At 38.6% G+C, this 19,754-nt stretch overlaps 1 protein-coding gene across 2 annotated transcripts in view; it reads right to left on the bottom strand.

Annotated features, from left to right (window-relative positions):
* CXADR (CXADR Ig-like cell adhesion molecule) overlaps positions 1 to 19,754 on the bottom strand; it is an 81,237-nt gene that overhangs the window by 23,150 nt on the left and 38,333 nt on the right. Inside the window, exons 3-7 of one of the 2 annotated variants that reach the window (XM_054468596.2) lie at positions 19,154 to 19,358; positions 12,011 to 12,166; positions 10,322 to 10,444; positions 9,671 to 9,809; positions 5,540 to 5,723 (exon numbers count right to left, since the gene is read on the bottom strand). In XM_054468596.2, coding sequence (XP_054324571.1) covers positions 5,540 to 5,723; positions 9,671 to 9,809; positions 10,322 to 10,444; positions 12,011 to 12,166; positions 19,154 to 19,358 — 807 coding nt within the window. Of the gene's footprint in view, positions 1 to 1,063; positions 5,724 to 9,670; positions 9,810 to 10,321; positions 10,445 to 12,010; positions 12,167 to 19,153; positions 19,359 to 19,754 lie in introns of those variants that run through there. The other variant, XM_054468595.2, reaches the window with a different exon arrangement.

Raw genomic sequence — 19,754 nt, 5'->3', positions numbered from 1 at the left:
TTTAATCCCCGAGTAGAAAATTTCACATCGTATAAATCAGTGGTTCTCAAAAGGAGGCGATTTGGCTTCAACCCCAGGGGAGATATTTGGTAATGTTTGGAAATGCTTTTTATCGTCACAACTGTGGTGGGGATGCTGTGGTGGGGTGGACCAGGGTGCTACTGATATCCAGTGGGTGGAAGCCAGGGGTGCTGCCAAACATCTTGCAATGCACAGGACAGTCCCCTGCAACAAAGAATTATCCAGCCCAAAATGTTAATAGTGCTGAGGTTGAGAAACCCTAGTATAAACAAAATATTCTTCAACGTGCTTCTTACAGTAGCATCAATGGCACATTCTGGGTTTTCCTGAAATCAACATTTACAGTCAATGAAAATACTTTAAGCCATAATGAGATGTTACTTTGGTTCGAATATCTGTGCCTCCCTAAAATTCTCATGTTGATATATACATTTTATTAGCCAGAAGCCCAAATCTCACCATTATGTTGAAATCTTAATACCCAACGTGATAGCACTCAGATGTGGGGGCCCCTTTGGGAAGTGATCAAGTCAGGAGGACTCCACTCTCATGCATAGCATTAACGGCCTTATGAAAGAGGCTAGAGGAAGCTTTCCTCCTTTCTGTCATGTGAGAATACAGCAAGACGCGCCATCTTTGAAATAGAAGGTAAGCTCTCACCAGACACCAAATCTGCCAGTGCCTTGATCTTTGACTTCCCAGCCTCATATCTGTGTATATATACACACATTGGGCAATATATCTGAAAAATGTTTGAGTTTATACTGTAAATTCTGAAATGATCACAGAACGTTGGCGGTTTCCATCCCAAATAGTATATACTGTTATATAAGCACACAGGAATGGGGAGATAATGGTCTGTATGCTTGACATGTTTTCAATAATGTATTAATATGATTGTTGCAATCTTTATTCTTTCTGTTTAGAGGATACACGGGGGGAAAGGAAACCATGACACAGCAAGCAGGGAGGAATAAAATATTAAAGCTTTAGTGGACATCATATAAAAGGCACAATAAAGCCACACCATGAGGCAGAGAACTGCTTTCTTGATTTTATTTCAAAAGTACACAAGGTCACAAAACTAGAGCAAGTTGTTTTTCTTAACAAATTTTGTTCTTACAAATTTCAAAATCTGCACCATTGGATATATAAGCCAGAAATCGTACATACAAAATCTGAAACTGACACTGTCAGTCCTATACTTTGCACATGTGAAGTGTCAGAATACTTTCCTCAGTAGTACAGGTGTATTTATCATTAAAATTCACAATTAGGGAAAAGAATAAGTGAATCAATGAATTGTGGTTCTCTTAAAACTTGTGTCATTAAATAAGTTAGCAGAAAACACAAAGTTCTGTTTGGATGGAGCTTTTAGTCTCGATGACTAAAACCAAACCCAACTGATATGTACTATATTCTTAAATTATAAAATAAGATAAATTATAAAAGTTAACCTTAATGAATAAGAGGCTGGGTTATCTGCTATAAGATAAATGATCAGCCTTCCCTAAAGATAAATAAACTGAACCACAATTCACAAATGTGTTTATTATTCTTCCCTGCTTCTATAACATTTATAAAAGGAATTTGTGCTCAGTTGTGGTCTATTTTAGTGTTAAAATAGGTAAATGAGTAAGAAATCCTATTGCAGAACATGATGCCTTTATTGCTGGAATATCCAAAGGCATTCAAAATTTTAAAACTTGCCCAGAACATTTACACTAAACACAGGAATGTTATAAAGATATATGTACATATATATATAATATATAATGTCACAAGCCACTAAGAAGTTAAAATTGTGCCAACATTTTCTACAAACTACTCTTTACGTGACACATCAAAGCATTAACCACATAAAATATGAACTTTTTCTGTTCACACTGGAATAAGGCATCTGAAAGCCCTAAACACTGCTGAAGTGAAAATTAGAAGAAAAAACTCTTAACATTCACATAACATCAAATGTACATGCTGCACGCACACAAAAGACACTGAGAATATTTTTAAGAAGCCACACATCACAGAATTTGATAGTCGACTTCATGCAATGAGTTCCTTTTATATTTAATCAAAAGGTTTACTTGCCCCTTTACTTATTCCAAATTTCCAAGATTAACTCTTAAATTTGAAAAGGTATCCTTTTAATAAAAATCAGGTATCTCTTTATATCCATGATCTATATGGATAGTGATTTGGATTTTTTCAATCAAACTCTCCCTAAGATACACTCAGGCTGTGTTTCCATTTTAGAAAGTCCATGGCAGATAGCTCAAATTAAAAAGAAGCAATTAGTTCAGAATAATTGGTTACTGTCATGAATAACAGACATTTTTGGGGGTGGGGGAATGAGAGGCTCTCTAATAAGGGAATCATATTAGTTAAGATTGCCAGTAAGAAAAAAAAATAGCTGTAAACTACTCCATATTCAAAGTACAGAACTGGCTGGATGCTGCGGCTCACACCTGTAATCCCAGCAATTTGGGAGGCCAAGGCAGGAGGATCTCTTGAGCGCAGCAGTTTGAGACCAGCCTGAGCAATAGTGAAACCCCATCTCTTAAAAAAAAAAAAAAAAAGTACAGAACTATATATTCTACAGTATCATTTCTCTTCAAATTATCCTCTGTAACCTAAAGAGATGGATGGTATCAAGTCTCTCAGTTATAAAGTAGAATAAAATGGCTTTGCTGTTAAGATGTAGTACTGGGCCGGGCGCAGTGGTTCACGCCTGTAATCCCAGCACTTTGGGAGGCCGAGGCAGGCGGATCATGAGGTCAGGAGATTGAGACCATCCTGGCTAACACGGTGAAACCCTGTCTCTACTAAAAATACAAAAACTTAGCCGGGCATGGTGGTGGGTGCCTGTAGTCCCAGCTGCTCGGGAGGCTGAGGCAGGAGAATGGCATGAACCTGGGAGGCAGAGCTTGCAGTGAGCCGAGATCACGCCACTGCACTCCAGCCTGAGCGACAGAGCGAGACTCCGTCTTAAAAAAAAAAACAAAAAAAAAAACAGATGCAGTACTGTCCTTGACTGATCTAACTGAAATGCTTTAGTAATTTTTTGTTCAACTACTTGATTACCAGTAGTAATTCGGGAGCAAATATTTGATCTCTGGTTCAACTAAATTATCAGTGAGAACTACTTGAAAATGTATTGGTACTATTTGGCTGGCAGAATTTTACAGTGAGACATAAGCCTTTAAAACAATGTCCTCGGGAAGAAAATCTTGTTCCTCATATATTATTAAAAACAAAAAAAGGAAGGAAAGTCTTATACGTGTCCACTTTCTATGATAACTTCTACTTAGATCAATAGGATAATGTTCATTATATGAAAGTCAGGAATAGGAAGAACCAAAATTTTATTATTAATGTTCTGTTTATTTACTTATTTTTATAATATTTTATAAATAAACTTTATTCATATAAAACAGGCCAAACATCTGACATTCAAAAATGGCTACTGTTATAAAATCAGAAACATAGTCAGAGTGTTGGGAATATTGAAATTTCTAAATCTTTATGAATAACACAATCGCTTAAGTTATATCCACAAAGAACAGAAAAGAGGCAAGCTTGAAAATGTGAGGATAGAAAGGTATCACAGTGATGTGTTTTTAGAAACAGTACCTTCACCTCTAAGCACCTTTCAGGTAGGTGATAGCTAGATCATAGGCACCAGAAATTCATAACAGAAATTAAATTACCCAAAAGGCACAGATGAAAATGTTAACACGAGTATAAAAGTAATTTTACGTAAGGTTAAAACCTGTTTTTAAAATGCTTCCAAATATGTAAAACTATACACAAATCCATTACACATTCAGCTTAAGTTTACCATTAAAAAGTGTACACACAATACTCTACCTGTAAATACATGCCACCGTTTATAATGTAGCATTTACCACCACAGCACCCAAAGATATTAACAGAAACCAACTCCCTACTAAAATCTAGGGAAAGGTTTTAGAGCTAGTGAAATAACTTATTGCAGACCGTATTTATTATAAAGAAACTGTTGGCTCATTCCACTATATCCACACTCCCTCACAATCTTAAGGGAAATACAATAAATCCACTTTCTTCTCCTAAAATGATATTTAGCACATTTGGCAAGGAGGAGTAGTCCCTTTACTCCTTTTTCTTATCTTTTTTTCTTTTTCTTTCTTTCTTTTTTTTTTAAGAATAAATCACTTTCACAAAACTAAGACTCAAACTTTTTCAAAGCTCAGCTTGATTTGCTGGAACTACACAGAGACATGTTTGATCACACAACAGCCACTGTACATCCTCCCAAGTCTGGAATACAGAATTGATGGAGGACACTTAACTTGCTTAAAATGTATTTGATTATTCTGCATTTATGATAAAAAATATCATCCAGGGATTATATTCAAGAGGGTAAATTTAGGATTACATGTTTCTAGAACATATAATATGTAACACCATCCAAAAACAACAACATAAAGCACTGAGACGGAAGAACCACTTAAAATTTAGAATAAATTAGGAAATTTCAATCTATAATTGTCAAACAATAAATGAGTTATAATATTTTTCTAATAAGAAAAATATCACCTGCGAACTATGAGATACTACATCCTTGGTCTGGCTGGCCACCATTTTGAAGACCACCACAGATCTCAAGGCATGAGACTACTCACCAACAAAATCTATCCCTGCTATTGCACCTAGTGTCATCTCAGTATGTGGCTGACAGCAAATGTTCTAACTTAATCTGATAGATGCTCCTTTAGCATATAAAAGAGCTTGCTAAGTCCCTATTACCTGTAGCAGTCTATCAACTAAATATTTAAGAAGTCATTTCATAGACAAGGTTTATGAATGACTTAGAAGTAAAATTAGTAATTTCTAAACCACTGTAGTGTTTTCTATATTTTTAGAGATATTACAAACACAGAGTTTTCAAAGGAGCTGTAAAAACAAGTACAAACATACATAAGTAATTTTGTCATGGATATTTCTGTACTAATTTGGGGGAGACTGATGGGCCATAAATAAATGAAATACACATCCTAAAAATAATGGTAAAAATTATCAAGTACCACTTTCAGATGGTTATTCAAGTATCAACTTGGTATGCAAGTAAGTTCACCAATGTCTTCACCTATGATTTCATATTCAAAGTGCTACATCTTACTTTGGTACTGATAAATTTAGAAACCTTTATAATCAACCTCTTAAAGAAAATCTAGCTTTTTCAGATGGTAAACTTGTCTTTACTAACTTTAATGCCTGTAACTATTTCAATATAACCAAACAAAAATTTTTAAAAATATATTCCGTACAGTTCCTGATTAACTTATTTTTTGATGTATTTTGAGGCTAGTTACAAAATTTAGACCAGAATAGGTTTTGATATATCAAAAAAAGGAAAGGAACACGGAGAGCACAGATGAGACGTATGGAAGCTCTATACTATAGACCCATCCTTGCTCTGTGCTGGAATCATCACAGGAATCGCGCCCATTCGACTTAGATTAGGGGCAGCTACCTTAGCAGGTGGGAGAGTCGGACTCTGAGGAGTGCGTTCAAAGTCTTCACTTGGTACTTGGTTATACTGAGTCTTGGAATATCCTTCCATGTTGGAAGGAGACATGGATCCCAGGGATGAATGATTACTGCCGATGTAGCTTCTGGCAGTGGACGTACGGCTCTTTGGAGGTGGCACATCTTCCCTGGAAAGCAAAATCCCCAATACATGTCAAGAGAATAAGTTTCTAAAAACCTACAATTATGCAAGCTATAGAATCATGGATAAGAGCCTGTATTTAGGTACTAAACATATAAAAGTGTGTGTGTGTGTCACAAAAAAGCAAAAATTACAAGCCATAACGTCATAAATTGTGTATCTGTCTCCAATCTGTCATTTTGATTAAAGAGTTATAACTTCACACTTAATGAAATATGGTATTTACACAAATGTAGATGATTCTAGAATGTTGTCTTACAAAATACAAATCTCAAATAGTTTCATATTCTAGTATCACTGGTCAAGATAATCTAGTTAAAGCCATGTAACACTTTATAGTTGAGAAAACACTAACACCTACAGATATATTTCTATCTTAATCACACCCGTAATCCTGGCACTTTGGGAAGCTGAGGTGGGCAGATCACTTGAGGTCAGGAGTTCAAGACTAGCCTGGCCAATATGGCAAAACCCCATCACTACCAAAAATACAAAAATTAGCCGGGCTTGGTGGCAGGTGCCTGTAATCCCAGCTACTCTGGAGGGTGAGGCAGGAGACTCTCTTGAACCCAGGAGGCAGAAGTTGCAGTGAGCCAAGATCACGCCACGGCACTCCAGCCTGGGCGCCAGAGTGAGACTCTGTCTCAAAAAAAGAGAAATAAATAATAAATTTTAAAATTTTTAAAAAAAGGAAAAAATTCTTTTTCTATTAAAGTTATCTAAAACCTTAGCTGAAACCACTATAGATTTAAGTTTGCTGGGAATTTAGGCATAAGAATTTTCATACCAAACACTGACAGAGAGCTCAATTGGCCCTCCATATCCACGGGTTCCACATCTGTGAAGCCAACAAACCACGTATAGAAAATTTTGTTTTAATATTTTTAAAATACCTAACATGTACATTTTTTTCTTGTCATTATTCCCTAAACAATACATTATAACAATTATTTACATAGTATTTACATTATATTAGGTATTATAAGTGATCTAGAGATGACTCCAAGTATACAGAAGAATGTGTGCAGGTTATATACATTGTATCTTTTTCTTTTTCCTTTTTTTTAAATAGAGACATCTTGCTCAGGTTGGTGTCTTGAACTCCTGGGCTCAAATGATCCTCCCATCTCCGCCTCCCAAAGTGCTGGGATTACAGGCGTGAGTCACTGCGCCTGGCCGCCATTTTATATCAGGGACTTGAGCATCCTTGGATTTTGGTATCTGCAGGAGGTCCTCCACGGATACCAAAGAATAACTGTGTATATGAGTTATCTTTGGTGCATTTAAAAAATACAGCCATACTCGTTTCATTGTGCCTTGCTTTTATTACACTTCATAGATACTTACTGCATTTGTTTTTTTTTTTTTTTACAAATTGAAGGTTTGTGGTAACCTTGTGTCAAGCAAATGTACCAGTGCCTTTTTTTTTTTTTTTTTTTTTTGAGACAGAGTCTTGCTCTGTTACCCAGGCTGGAGTGCAGTGGCATGATCTCGGCTCACTGCAAGCTCCACCTCCCAGGTTCACGCCATTCTCTTGCCTCAGCCTCCCCAGTAGCTGGGACTACAGGCGCCCGCCACCGCGCCCAGCTAATTTTTGTATTTTTAGTAGAGACGGGGTTTCACCGTGTTAGCCAGGATGGTCTCTATCTCCTGACCTCGTGATCAGCCTGCCTCGGCCTCCCAAAGTGCTGGGATTACAGGTGTGAGCCACCGTGCCCGGCCACCAGTATCATTTTTCCAACAGCATGTGCTCACTTCATGTCTGTGTTGCATTTTGGAAATTCTCACAACAGTTCAAACTTTCTCATAATCATACCTGTTAGGGTGATCTGTGATCAGTGATCTTTGATGTTACTATTTTAATTGTTTTGGGGCACCATGAACGATGCCCATAAGAGACAGCCAACTTAATAAATGTTGTGTGTGTTCTGGCCATCCCCCCCAACATCCTCCCCATCTCTCACCCCTCCCTCAGGCCTCCCTATTTCCTGAGACACAATAATACTGAAATTAGGCCACTTAATAACCCTACAATGACCTCTAAGTGTTCAAGTAAAAGGAATAGTTATCATGGCTCTACTTTTTAAAAAATTATTTTATGTATTTTGAGACAGTCTCGATCTGTCAACCAGGCTAGGGTGCAAGTGCTGCGATCCTAGCTCACTGCAAGCTCAAACTCCTGGAGTCAAGCAATCATCAGCAAGGCTCTCTTTAAATCAAAACCCAGAAATAATTAACCTTAGTGAGGACAGCATGTTGAAAACCAAGAGTGGTTGAAAGCTAGTATCTTGCACCAAACAGCCAAACAAAATTGTAAATGCAAAGAAAAAGTTCTTAAAGTGAAGTCAAAGTGTTACTCCAGTGAACACGTGACTGATAAGAAAGTGAAGCAGTCTTATTGCTGATATGGAGAAAATTTAGTGGTCTGGATAGAGGATCAAAATAGTCACAACATTCCCTTACACCAAAGCCCAATCCAGAGCAAGACCCTAACTCTATTCTATTCAATTCTATCAAGGCTGAGAGAGCTAAAGCAGCTGCAGAAGAAAAGTTGGAAGTTAACAGAGGCTGGTTAATGAGTTTAGGGAAAATGGCTGTTTCCATAACATAAAAATACAAAGTGAAGCAACAAAGTGCTGATGAAGAAGCTACAGAAAGTTATCCAGAAGATCTAGTTAAAAGATCGTTGATGAAGGTAACTACACTAAGTAACAGATTTTCAATAGAGACAAAACAGACTTCTACTGGAAGAAGACACCATCTAGGCCTTTAATGGCTAAAGATGTCAGTGCCTGGCTTCAAAGCTTTAAAGGACAGGTTGACATCTTGGCAGGAGCTAATGCAGCCCAGGAGTTCGAGACCAGCCTTGGCAACATGGTGAAACCCCATCTCTACAAAAAAATATGAGAATTAGTCAGGTGTGGTGGCTCATGCCTGTAGTCCCAGATACTTGGGAAGCTGAGGTGGGAGGATCACTTGAACCCAGGGGGCAGAGGCTGCAGTGGGCCATAACTGCACCACTCCACTCCAGCCTGGGCAACAGAGAGCGAGACCTTGTCTCAGAAAACAAACAACAAAAAACCCAGCAACCAAAGAAAGAAATTGCCATAGCCACTGCAACCTTCAGCAACTACCATCCTGATCAGCCACCATTCATCAACACTGAGGCACGACCTTCCACCAGCAGAGAGATTAAGACTCACTGAAGGCTCATATAATCATTAGCATTTTTTAGCAATAAAGTATTTTTTTAATTGGGGTATCTACACTGTTTTTTTACACATAATGCTACTGCACATTTTAGACTACAATATAGTATAAACATAACCTTTTATGCACTGGAAAAACAAAAAAATTCATGCGATTTATTGCAGTGTGCGATAACTTTGAAGTGTGCCTGTACAAGTGTCCAGACCCCCACCCTAGACCTGCCAAATGTCAATTTCTAGGGTGTGAAGTCATGTGTTATTACTTTCTAAAATTCTATTATCTAATATGCACACTTCTCGTTAAGACCTACTGATTTAGAATATTTAAGGAAAATAAAAATTATACTACCAATTGTTCTACAAACTTCCAGATTACTTGATACAATCAGGTCAGTTTTTTTTTCAAACCTCAATATCCACTTCATCCCTACCACTGCAGGCAGGGATTCTTCTCAAGAAGCAGGCAGCCTTGAGATAATCATTTCGCAGTGGTTCTTAAAATGGGGTACGAGAAGGTTGGGGAGCGGGGTACAATGAATGGTGGTTGGAGCTCTGCACTTGCAGTTAGAAGTAAATGCTTTCAAATGTATTGAGAAGAAGGGGGCCAAAGCTTTCATCCATTCTCCTAAGAAAGATGCTTCGGGTGGTTAATAAGAGAACTAATGCTTTAGAGACATGACATATATTTGGTATACATCAGTCAACTCCTGTCTCACTTAATTACCTGATATCGTGATGAACTTCCTTTTCGTATTTTTCTTCTCTGCGCTTTTTACGACAGCAAAAGATGATAAGACCAATGAGCGCCAGAGCAAGCAAAGTTCCTATAATGGCTCCTGCAATTAGTCCAGCTTTATTTGAAGCTAAAATAAGAAGAATTAATAGTAAAAAAATATATATATACATGTATAGATATTGAAGGTAGGCTATACATTTTGAGATTGATTTCATCACATGTATTAACTTTAAGAGACAAATTATTTAGTCTTTTTGATCTGGGGGAAAAATTCATAAAAAGAACTGTCTTTGAACTGTATAATCTATTTCAAGCATTAAAATGATAAAACCTGTCTGAAAGATTTTAATATTCAACGCTATCTTGGTTAACATATAAGAATGTTCTAAGCTACTCATACTTATAATAGCTAAATATGGTACAAGGGTTGATTTGACAACTCTTACCTTCTTAATATATCATTGCCATTACGAAGTTTTTTTAATAAAATATATTTTTCTAGAAAAGCTAATAATCAAACCACAGTGTTCTGATCAAAGTCAGTGTCCCTTTGCCCTTAATACACACTTGCTGACTGAACTAAAGGAGGTGGTATAAAGATAACAGAAACAAAATCACCAACAGAAAGAAGATACTTACGAGGGACAACGTTTAGACGCAACAGGCACTGATCAGAGCCCACTCTGTTTCTGACTGTACAGCTGTATGTCCCAGAGTACTCTGAAGAGGCATTTTTTACAGATATAACAGATGAAGTCATTTCTATGGAAGGAGGAAAAAGAAAACAAACTCATTTTTATAGTATGTATTGTTATCAGGTGTTAGTAAACATAGCCCTCTCCAAATTTAACAATCCAGTTAAAAGCAAGACAGACCAAGAGTGGATGCAAGCAAACTGGCATTGAGCCACACAGATGTTTCCAGAATTCAATCATGCTTCCAGTTCACGTGTATCAAGGTGAAAGTAACCATGATCCCCTGCACCACACAGCCTCAGCTGGAGCAGGGGTGTTGGTCCACTGTGTAGCTGCTGCAAACCCATTTTGGGGCATATCAGACTATAAACACTACTGCATTCCACAAAGGATCTTTCATGCAGCAGGAAAATATACAAAACCTATTTTATTCCTCCCTAGATGGAAGAAACATACAAAAGGAAGTCAGAAGAGGACTCCCAGATTGGTCTCTTAGTTTGAAAAAAAGAGAGGCAGAGAGAAAACCTACTAAAGACCAGGATACAGTGGATGGCGGGGTGGAGCCTGGTCATCAGTTTGAACTAAGAAGTCAATTATAACACATAGGTGAGCAGATTTGGACAATTTGTAACTTTCTAGTTAGTGTCACACAGGTTTTCTTTTAATTTTTAGACACACCATGGGTAAATTACTATATTTTCAATCTAGGCAAAACACTAAAGATCCAACTCTTATTATACTTTAGCCACTATCTAAGTTATAATCATGAACATGTTTCATCAATTAAAAAAAAAAAAATTGGCCAGGCGCAATGGCTCACACCTATACTGTGGGAGGCTGAGGTGGGTGGAGAGCTTGAGCCCAGGAGTTTGAGACCAGTGTGGGCAACATGCAGAAACTCCATCTCTACAAAAAATACAAAAATTAGCAGGGTGTGGTGACACATGCCTGTAGTCTCAGCTACTCGGGAGGCTGAAGTGGGAGGCTCACTTGAGCCTGGGAGGTAAAGACTGCAGGGAGCCGAGATGCTACCACTGCACGCCCAGTCTGGGTGACAGAGCGAGACCCCTTGTATCGGAAAAAAAACAAAAAAACAAAAAAAAATACCAAAGTAACTAATACCCTAAAAAAAAGAAATAATAGAATAGCTCTTCATTTATAATATATGACACTAAATTGATATTATAAAACACTGAATAATTCCCATGGAAATCCTGATTATTCTATGTAGAAAAGGGAAAGAAAGCATTTGGGAATCTACAATATATAAGCAGGCTGGGCACATGCCTGGGCTCATGCCTGTAATCCCAGCACTTTGGGAGGCCAAGGAAAGAGGACTCCTTGAGCCCAGGAGTTTGAGACCAGCACAGGCAACGCAGGGAGATCCTGTCTCTACAAATTTTTTTTTTTTTTTTTAATTAGCAGGGTGCAATGGCATGCACCTGTAGTTCCAGCTACTTGGGAGGCTGAGGTGGGAGGATGACTTGAGCCTAGGAGGTTGAAGCTTCACTGAGCCGTGATTGCAGTGAGCCTGGGTGACACAGCAAATCCCTATCTCAAATCACACACACACCCCTACTAGATCTTAGTCCAAATCAATGGCATATGGTACAAATACTATTATCAGCAGTACCTGCTAACCACAAAGTGGGCATTTTCTGTGAGTCAGACAATTTTTGCCACTCATACTGTAATGGAAGTGAACCTTCTTTTGGTTCACATTTTAGTTTAAAGTCACTTCCAATTTCTTCTGATCCATCAACGTAACATCTTGCACCTGAAGGCTTAACTGAAAAAGAAAACAAATTATAAATTTACATACGAGGATGGAACTTACTTTTATGAATACAGCATTGTACACAACCACTGACTCATTATCAGTTGGTTCTGGGTTCAGAATTCACAAAACAATGAAAGACCACAGTAAGTGATCAACATCAGTTTATTCAGCTTTATCTGACACAAAACAGCAAAGAATAAGCTCAGACAAGCAGCCACTGCATTAGTAGATATGGCAATATCTCAGGCATAGCTCGGTGCCTGTCCATTTCATGGGGCACACCTGAAAAAAAGCAAGAATGATACACTTGCTTTTTTCAGCAAGACCACTTGAGAGTCAAGGAAGCTCTCCCTTCCATTCCTTAGCTATTCTTCCCCATGCTTGACACGTAGCCCTCTGGCAGTATGTACTAAGTCACATCCCTCTAGGTGTCATAAGCCTGACAATCAGGCAGTTTATCATCAACAATACTAACAACACTTAGTGTAGCAAGGAACAACCAGCATTCTGCATTTACATCAACTCAAATCCATCCAAAGAGCAGGCTACAAAAAAGAAAACCTGGGCTGGGCATAGTGTAATCTCAGCACTTTGGGAGGCCAAGGCCGTGGCGGGATCACTTGAGGTCAGGGGTTTGAGACCAGCCTGGGTAACATAGCGAGACTCTGTCATTATAAAAACTTCGAAAAATTAGCTGGGTGTGGTGATGTGTGCCTGTGGTCGTAGCTACTTGGGAGGCTGGGGTAGGAGGATGGCTTGAGACCAGGATTTTGAGGCTGCAGTGAAGCTTTGATCATGTCACTGCACTCCAGCCTAGGTGACAGAACCAGACCCTGAATCAAAAAGATATTCACAGCCTGGAAATTCATGTGTAAAAAAGAATATTTAATTAAAAAAAAGGAAATCTGAGGTTATATTCCAGGTGTTTCTGGTTAACTGTTTAGAACAGCTACTAACTCCATTACCTGCAACTCACCCCAATCCTGGATTAACATCTTGGCATTGCATACTCTTCTGCTGAATTTTAATAAGGTATAATATTCACACAATAAAGTTAACATGTTAATCACGTGGGCTGATTACTTTTAATAAATGTGTCTATATCCATTAAGCACCACTCCAACCCTCTCCCAAGAAAGTTCCCTCATGCTGGTTACAGTAGATGTGACTCCAAAACCCTGGACCCAGGAAGCCACTGATCAGATTTCTACCACTGTAGATTAGCTCTTCTGGAATCACATGAATAGAATACTACAGTATGTATTTTTTTGTCTTCTTTTATTCAGCATAACATTTCTGAGATTGAGCCATGTTATTGTATATATAGTTATTTTAGTATTTCAATGGACTATAACCCAAGTTTGCTTATCCAGTCACCTGTTAATGAATACTGTGTTTCCAGTTTGGGGCTACTGTCAAAGCCTAGTTAGCCAAATTGACAAGGAGCAAGTGTGTAGTCTATCAAAATCCAGACTGACCAGTGAGGACGGCATTACAAGGAACCACGGAATGCCACTGGACAAGAGCAGGGATGCTGAAGGATTCTCAGGAGGTTGTAAGGAAGTAGCCATCAGCTCTCAATCAGCTGTTTCTGAGATTAGGAAAAATGGGGATTAAACAAGAAGTGGGAGCTGTGAGGAGGTGGGGCCATTTAGTAATTGACTATTCCAGTAAAGGATGGGTAGAGAAATGTGGGTCTGGGGGCAACATTAGAGAAGACAGCAATAGTCTATGCTTTACTACTGCTCTATAACCTTGGGAGATATAATGTTTTCTATAAACTCTGTGGCTGACTTTAATCTGTATCTGTCCCTCCGGCTGATAAACGTCAAGACTGTTTTTTTCTTTTTTAGTTTAAGCTGATTTTCATTTTTTCAGTCATGAATGGGTTTTTATTCTTTCACTACTATGAATAAAGGTAAATGCATTTTTGTTTTGCAGTATTATGAACAACGCTGCTTGAACACTCATGTAAACACTGGCGTATGCTTTCCTTTGTCTTAGTAATTGCTGGATCATATGGTGACTGTACATATTTTAACACAGTAAGAAATTGTCAAATTGTTTCCCAAAACTGGCTCAACACGATTTATCATATTCAGTGGGGTATCTTCAACTAAGGTTATCAACCATGACCTTATTCCTTCTTAGTAACTCCTTAACAAATTTAATTGTATTCCCCTTCATCTGCTCCTACTTACATTTTTAAAATAAGGGTCAACACATATTTAACTGCACTGTTGATTTTTCCAAGCAAATCTGTTTATTTTTCAATCTGACCAGGTGCTCTGGAGACTACATCAATTGGACTTTTAAATAAGTTTTGCAAATTATTTCATCCTGGGAGTCTTCAATGAAATGAGCCTTGTTCTCTTCCATTTCTTCAAACTACCAATAAATCCTTTATTAGAATAAATAACTGATGCAATGCTTTGTGCATCAAACATCTATGGGTAATATGGTATTCTAACTCTAATGCTCCTCCTTTCTATATCCATTTTCTCCCATATAACCAGCAATCTAAATATATCTAATAACGGATAGTTATTTAAAATTGCTGCTAGGAAATTCAGGGCCTCACTACAACCCGTTCACAATAAAACAAGATTCTACCAACACAGGTTTCTGAATGACACTTTGGAGCGGCCCACCTGCTTTCCACTGGGAAGAGAAAGTACAAGTCTTTTACATGCCAACATCCAACCATTATACTACGAGGAAGATTAATTCTTAACCCATGATACTCTGCTGGAACAGAAGAAAACCACAAAGAGAGCACGAATAAAGTCTTGTCTCCTAAATGTTTCTTTGGTCTGGACTTCCCACATACTGGCCACTGTCCTCAGAACATCTGCCTCCATGATCACTAACACAAACAATAGTCCTTCTCAGATAAGGGTATGTGACCATCAAGTTGTAGCTGGACATGGTATCCCACCAATTTAGTAATGCTCTGCTCCATACATGTATTACTTCATCATCTTTCCCTGCTAGTGGCTACGGGAAATACTCTCTAAATCCCTACATGAGACAGGGGATACTTTAATCATGATGTCATCCTTCCAAGAAATATAATTTCTTATTGGTTCAAAAATACCCTGACTCCAGGCAAAATCTATCAATAGATGCTAAAATCAATAGGCAAAAGTTAAATAAGAAACAGTATATCTGCATAGTCTCGAAGTAGCTCCCCCAAGACATTTTTTAATTATAGAGGGAAAAATAATAACTCTAGAGTGGAGAAGCCCATCAAATAAAACTTAAACCAAGTGATCACGATTAGCAATAAGACATGACATCATGTGCCCCTGGACGTGACTGGAGGAGATTAAGGAGATATAAATGCAATGTGGATTCTAGATGCAATCCTAGTAGAAAAAGGACATTACCGGAAAACAGTAAAATTCAAATTGGGTCTGTAATGTAGTTAATAGTATTGTATCAATGTTAATTTCTTGGTTTTGATAATTATAATATGATTTTGTAAGATGTTAACATTAGGGGAAATTAGATGATGAGTCCACGCTTAGAAACTTCCTCGTATTTTTGCAACTTTTCTATAAAACTAAAAATTATTTTAAAATAAAAAGTAGTGAGGGGCCGTGCCCAGTATCAATGGTCTGCAAATCCCTTACGACCTTTAAGGCCAGTGATGACTCAGCCACTACACTTGCTGTTGCCACTGTGATCTGGTGGCATGGTGCAGCGGGAGTATACCATACATGTCCAGGAATTGTTAACTGTGCATGTTCTGCTCTTCAAAACAACTCTGTCTCTTTATATCAAAAGGTTTCAATAAACAGGCCCTTCCAGAGCTCCAGGGGAAGGTGCCCGTGATATATGGCCACAACAGTAACCTTCTATCAGTTCTCTTTGTTATCATTTCCCACTTCCGCTTCTTTACTGAGCTGCATCCACACGAGCTTTGCTGTGTCTGAAAGAACAAGGCAGGCACGACAATGGAGCAAGCTACAGCAACATGCTGCCCCTCACATCCAGACGACTATCAATCATCTCTCTGGGTTAATGGCCACATAACACACAAGCTCAATGAATGCACTGCCATTACCCTGTGAATGCCATGATGGCAACTACTTCAGATTTCCCACAAAAGAACCAAAGCATTAGGCAGAGCCACTGTCAGTCAATCAAATGAGCTCCAGTGACCACCACTTAGTTGGGTCACTAGGGGGCACTTCATCTTATCTTTTGCCCCAGATAATCCAGGCAGAATTTCCAGGTAAAACTAACAGATAAGCTTCAATCGAATTAATTTTCACCTTCAAGAGAATACAATTCTGGTGGTTCTCCCAGCAGCAGTCATGACTTACCTAAAAACATGGAAGAAAGAGCTACAAGGAATTCTCTGGCTCTGACGCCACCTCATCCAGATCAGAGTACCAGTCGTCCCTACTTCTCTTCGGCAATCACTTCCCTGCTTTCTCCTCTCATCCCCAGTTTATCCCCTCTCCCCCTCCTTGGTTTGAACTGAAGGCTGACTTGGCTATAAAATTCTCCCCAGGAGTAACTCAGGGTGAACTGTGTCAATGCTTCCCACTTACCCATTCTTAGGACATGCTGGGGTTCAAAGTTTAATATAAAAAGGCCATTCCTACTGCCAGGCAGTCACAGCTGGCTCCTGGCATAAGTGAACTGAGCCACATTATGTGCCATCCCTACCACCCAACTCAGGTTCCTTTTTGGGAAATGTTCTGCTGTAATGTTCTCTTCAGTTGAGAACTGCAAATGTGACCGTGAACCTGGTCCCACAGGATCCAGACAATACACAAACACACAAACATGCTTGTCCACAACTCTTCTGGGAATATGTGCCAACCCCATTAATCCCAGTGTACCTGTCCCATCAAACAGGGGTTTCACAATAAATAATTCTGATAATCAAATATCTTCTGCTTCGCATATCATGAATTAGTTAATATTCCGTATACATCTTCCAACTTAATACTTCCTAGAGAGCAGTGTTGGAAGAAAGTAAAGTCAGGGTTAATCTCAGGAATTCCTGGGTCTGTGATAAGAATTCGGACCAGGCAGCCGGATGCGGTGGCTCACACCTGTAATCCCAGCACTTTGGGAGGCCAAGGCATGCAGATCACGAGGTCAGGAGATTGAGACCATCCTGGCTAACATGGTGAAACCCCGTCTCTACTAAAAATTAAAAAAATCAGCCAGGTGTGGTGGCGGGCGCCTGTAGTCCCAACTACTCGGGAGGGCAAGACAAGAGAATTGCTTGAACCCGGGAGGCGGAGGTTGCTGTGAGCCGAGATGGCGCCACTGCACTCCAGCTTGGGTGACAGTGAGACTCAGTCTCAAAAAAAAAAAAAAAAAAAAAAGAATTCGGACCAGGTGTTAATCTTTCACTTCCTTATACATTTATAACAAAGAAAAGTTACTCCATGTTTACTCAATGAAGACACAGAAAATTCAAATTTCCAACATTACCATATTCCTTTTCCTGGTTCCTTTTTTAGACTGACTTACTTTCACACCAGAAGAAACATTTTTAGTTAGTGCAATTCAGAATGATGCTTTTCACCAGGACCTCTTCAGGTCCCCATTCAATGAGGCTGCCAGCAGATTCTATCTACCAAGACAATGCATGAATTTGCCATGAAGGTACACAAAAATCCCCACTCTTGTTCCTAGTCTCTAGGAGTAATAGTTAAGTGCTGGGTCTACTTGTAGGAGTAGTTAAGTGTTGGGTGCCCAAGTCATCTTGAACATTGCTCTCCTAAAGAGTATTCTTGTAATCTCAGCACTTTGGGTGGCCGAGGTGGGTGGATCACCTGAGGTCAGGAGTGAGACCAGCCTGGTGAAACCCTGTTTCTACTAAAAATACAAAAATTAGCCAGGCGTGGTGGTGCATGCCTGTAATCCCAGCTACTTGGGAGGCTGAGGCAAGAGAATCACTTGAACTTGGGAAGCAGAGGCTGTAGTGAGCAGAGATTGTGCCACTGCACTCTAGCCTGGGCAACAGAGTGAGACTCCATCTCAAATAAAATAAAATAAAATTAAATTAAAATTAAAATAAAGAGTATTCTTTAGAATATTCTACCCCACCCCTAATCAGTTCTCTAAACAGAAGGAATGAGGTAAATGTTCATGTGGGAGGCCTGCCCTGATCAGTTATTTCCAGTCATGCTAGACAATTCTAGCATCAGCTTTTCCTAAGAAAGTCAATCCCCAAGTGTCCCCTAAAACATGAGGACAGGGGAATTTACTGTCATTAAATAGAGAGCTAGACAGCTATGTTTTTCTACATGGTAGCCAATGTACATTTTGTGTAAAGCTTACCACAGTATGGTTTTAGAAGTATATTTATGAACTATTATCTTTCAGTTTCTCAATTTGAAGGGATTAAGAGTGCTTGTAGACATTATCACAGAATCTAGAGAAGGATAATAAACTCTGTAGTCTGGCAATTTATAAAGCAGTTTACACTACCTCCCTCTTAACTATTATAGAGAGGGCTATAAGATATCAGTGAATGTCTCATCTCCTCACTTTAATGATGAAAAACAGTGATGCCAAGAAGCTTAAATACTATGTGATGCCTAATGGCCTTACTTGAATTCAATATTTCTTCTTCCATATTTCTTCACCTCCATTCTAAATGCTTAAATTATTCATCATAGAAACATGGTTCTACATAATTCTCAGGGCAAATTCTGAGGACAATGCAAAAACCCTAGATCTCCTAACTCCTAGCTTAGGGTTCTTTCTCCATACGGTAATACTCGTTCACTTATTTTCAAACTCTTATGTATTTCACGAAGAAGTTGATCACTTCTTACTTTTCCTATCCAAAACCAAAAGCTAGTTTTATATTTGATGCTATCCAACATAGAAGTACTTCAAGTGTTTAAAATTGTTATTCTAAAAAATTAAGCTTTGTCTTATACAAGTGCTGCTACTACAGTACTATGACTAATCATTCTCTTACTCAGTAACCCATTAACACAAATAAAAATAACTTACCAAGAACTACCAGATGAATCTTCTTATTTGCAACACCAGGAGCTTTTTTCACTTTGCACTGATATGTGCCAATATCTGACAGCTGTAAATTCGTTACATTTATTGATGCATCACCAGATTTGAGATCATTACTCGTAAAATGTACTCGGCCTTTCAGATCTGGATAGTAGTCATCATAAATTTTGTCTCCAGAATATAAAATAATCTAAAAGAAAGCCAAAATTAGACAGGAGGAAAAACAAACACACACACAAAAAACTGTCTCTTAAAGGAGCCCTGGATACACCTGCTGCTACAGAACCACCCCCCACCCTCCGCCAGAAAAGAAAAAGAACACAGTATTATGGGGAAACCTAAAACTATCCAAACCACAGAATGAGAAAATGGAAAGGAATCAATGTGATCCTTGGGTATAGTCCCAGATTTCTATTTTTAATGGGGAAACCAAGATGCAACATGATAAAATAGTAAAGCCCTATACTGTCCTAGAGAGCAATCTAGTAAGATTGGGCAAGAACACAGATTTGCTCGTTCGTTGTCTTTTCTTTTCCTTTTCTTTTCTTTTTGAGACGGAGTCTGTGTCTGTGGCCCAGGCTGGAGT

Source organism: Pongo pygmaeus, chromosome 22 (assembly GCF_028885625.2).
Source record: "Pongo pygmaeus isolate AG05252 chromosome 22, NHGRI_mPonPyg2-v2.0_pri, whole genome shotgun sequence".
NCBI classification, from domain to species: domain Eukaryota; kingdom Metazoa; phylum Chordata; class Mammalia; order Primates; family Hominidae; genus Pongo; species Pongo pygmaeus.
Note: the sequence above shows the minus strand (reverse complement) of the source record. Positions and strands in the feature narration are given on the sequence as shown.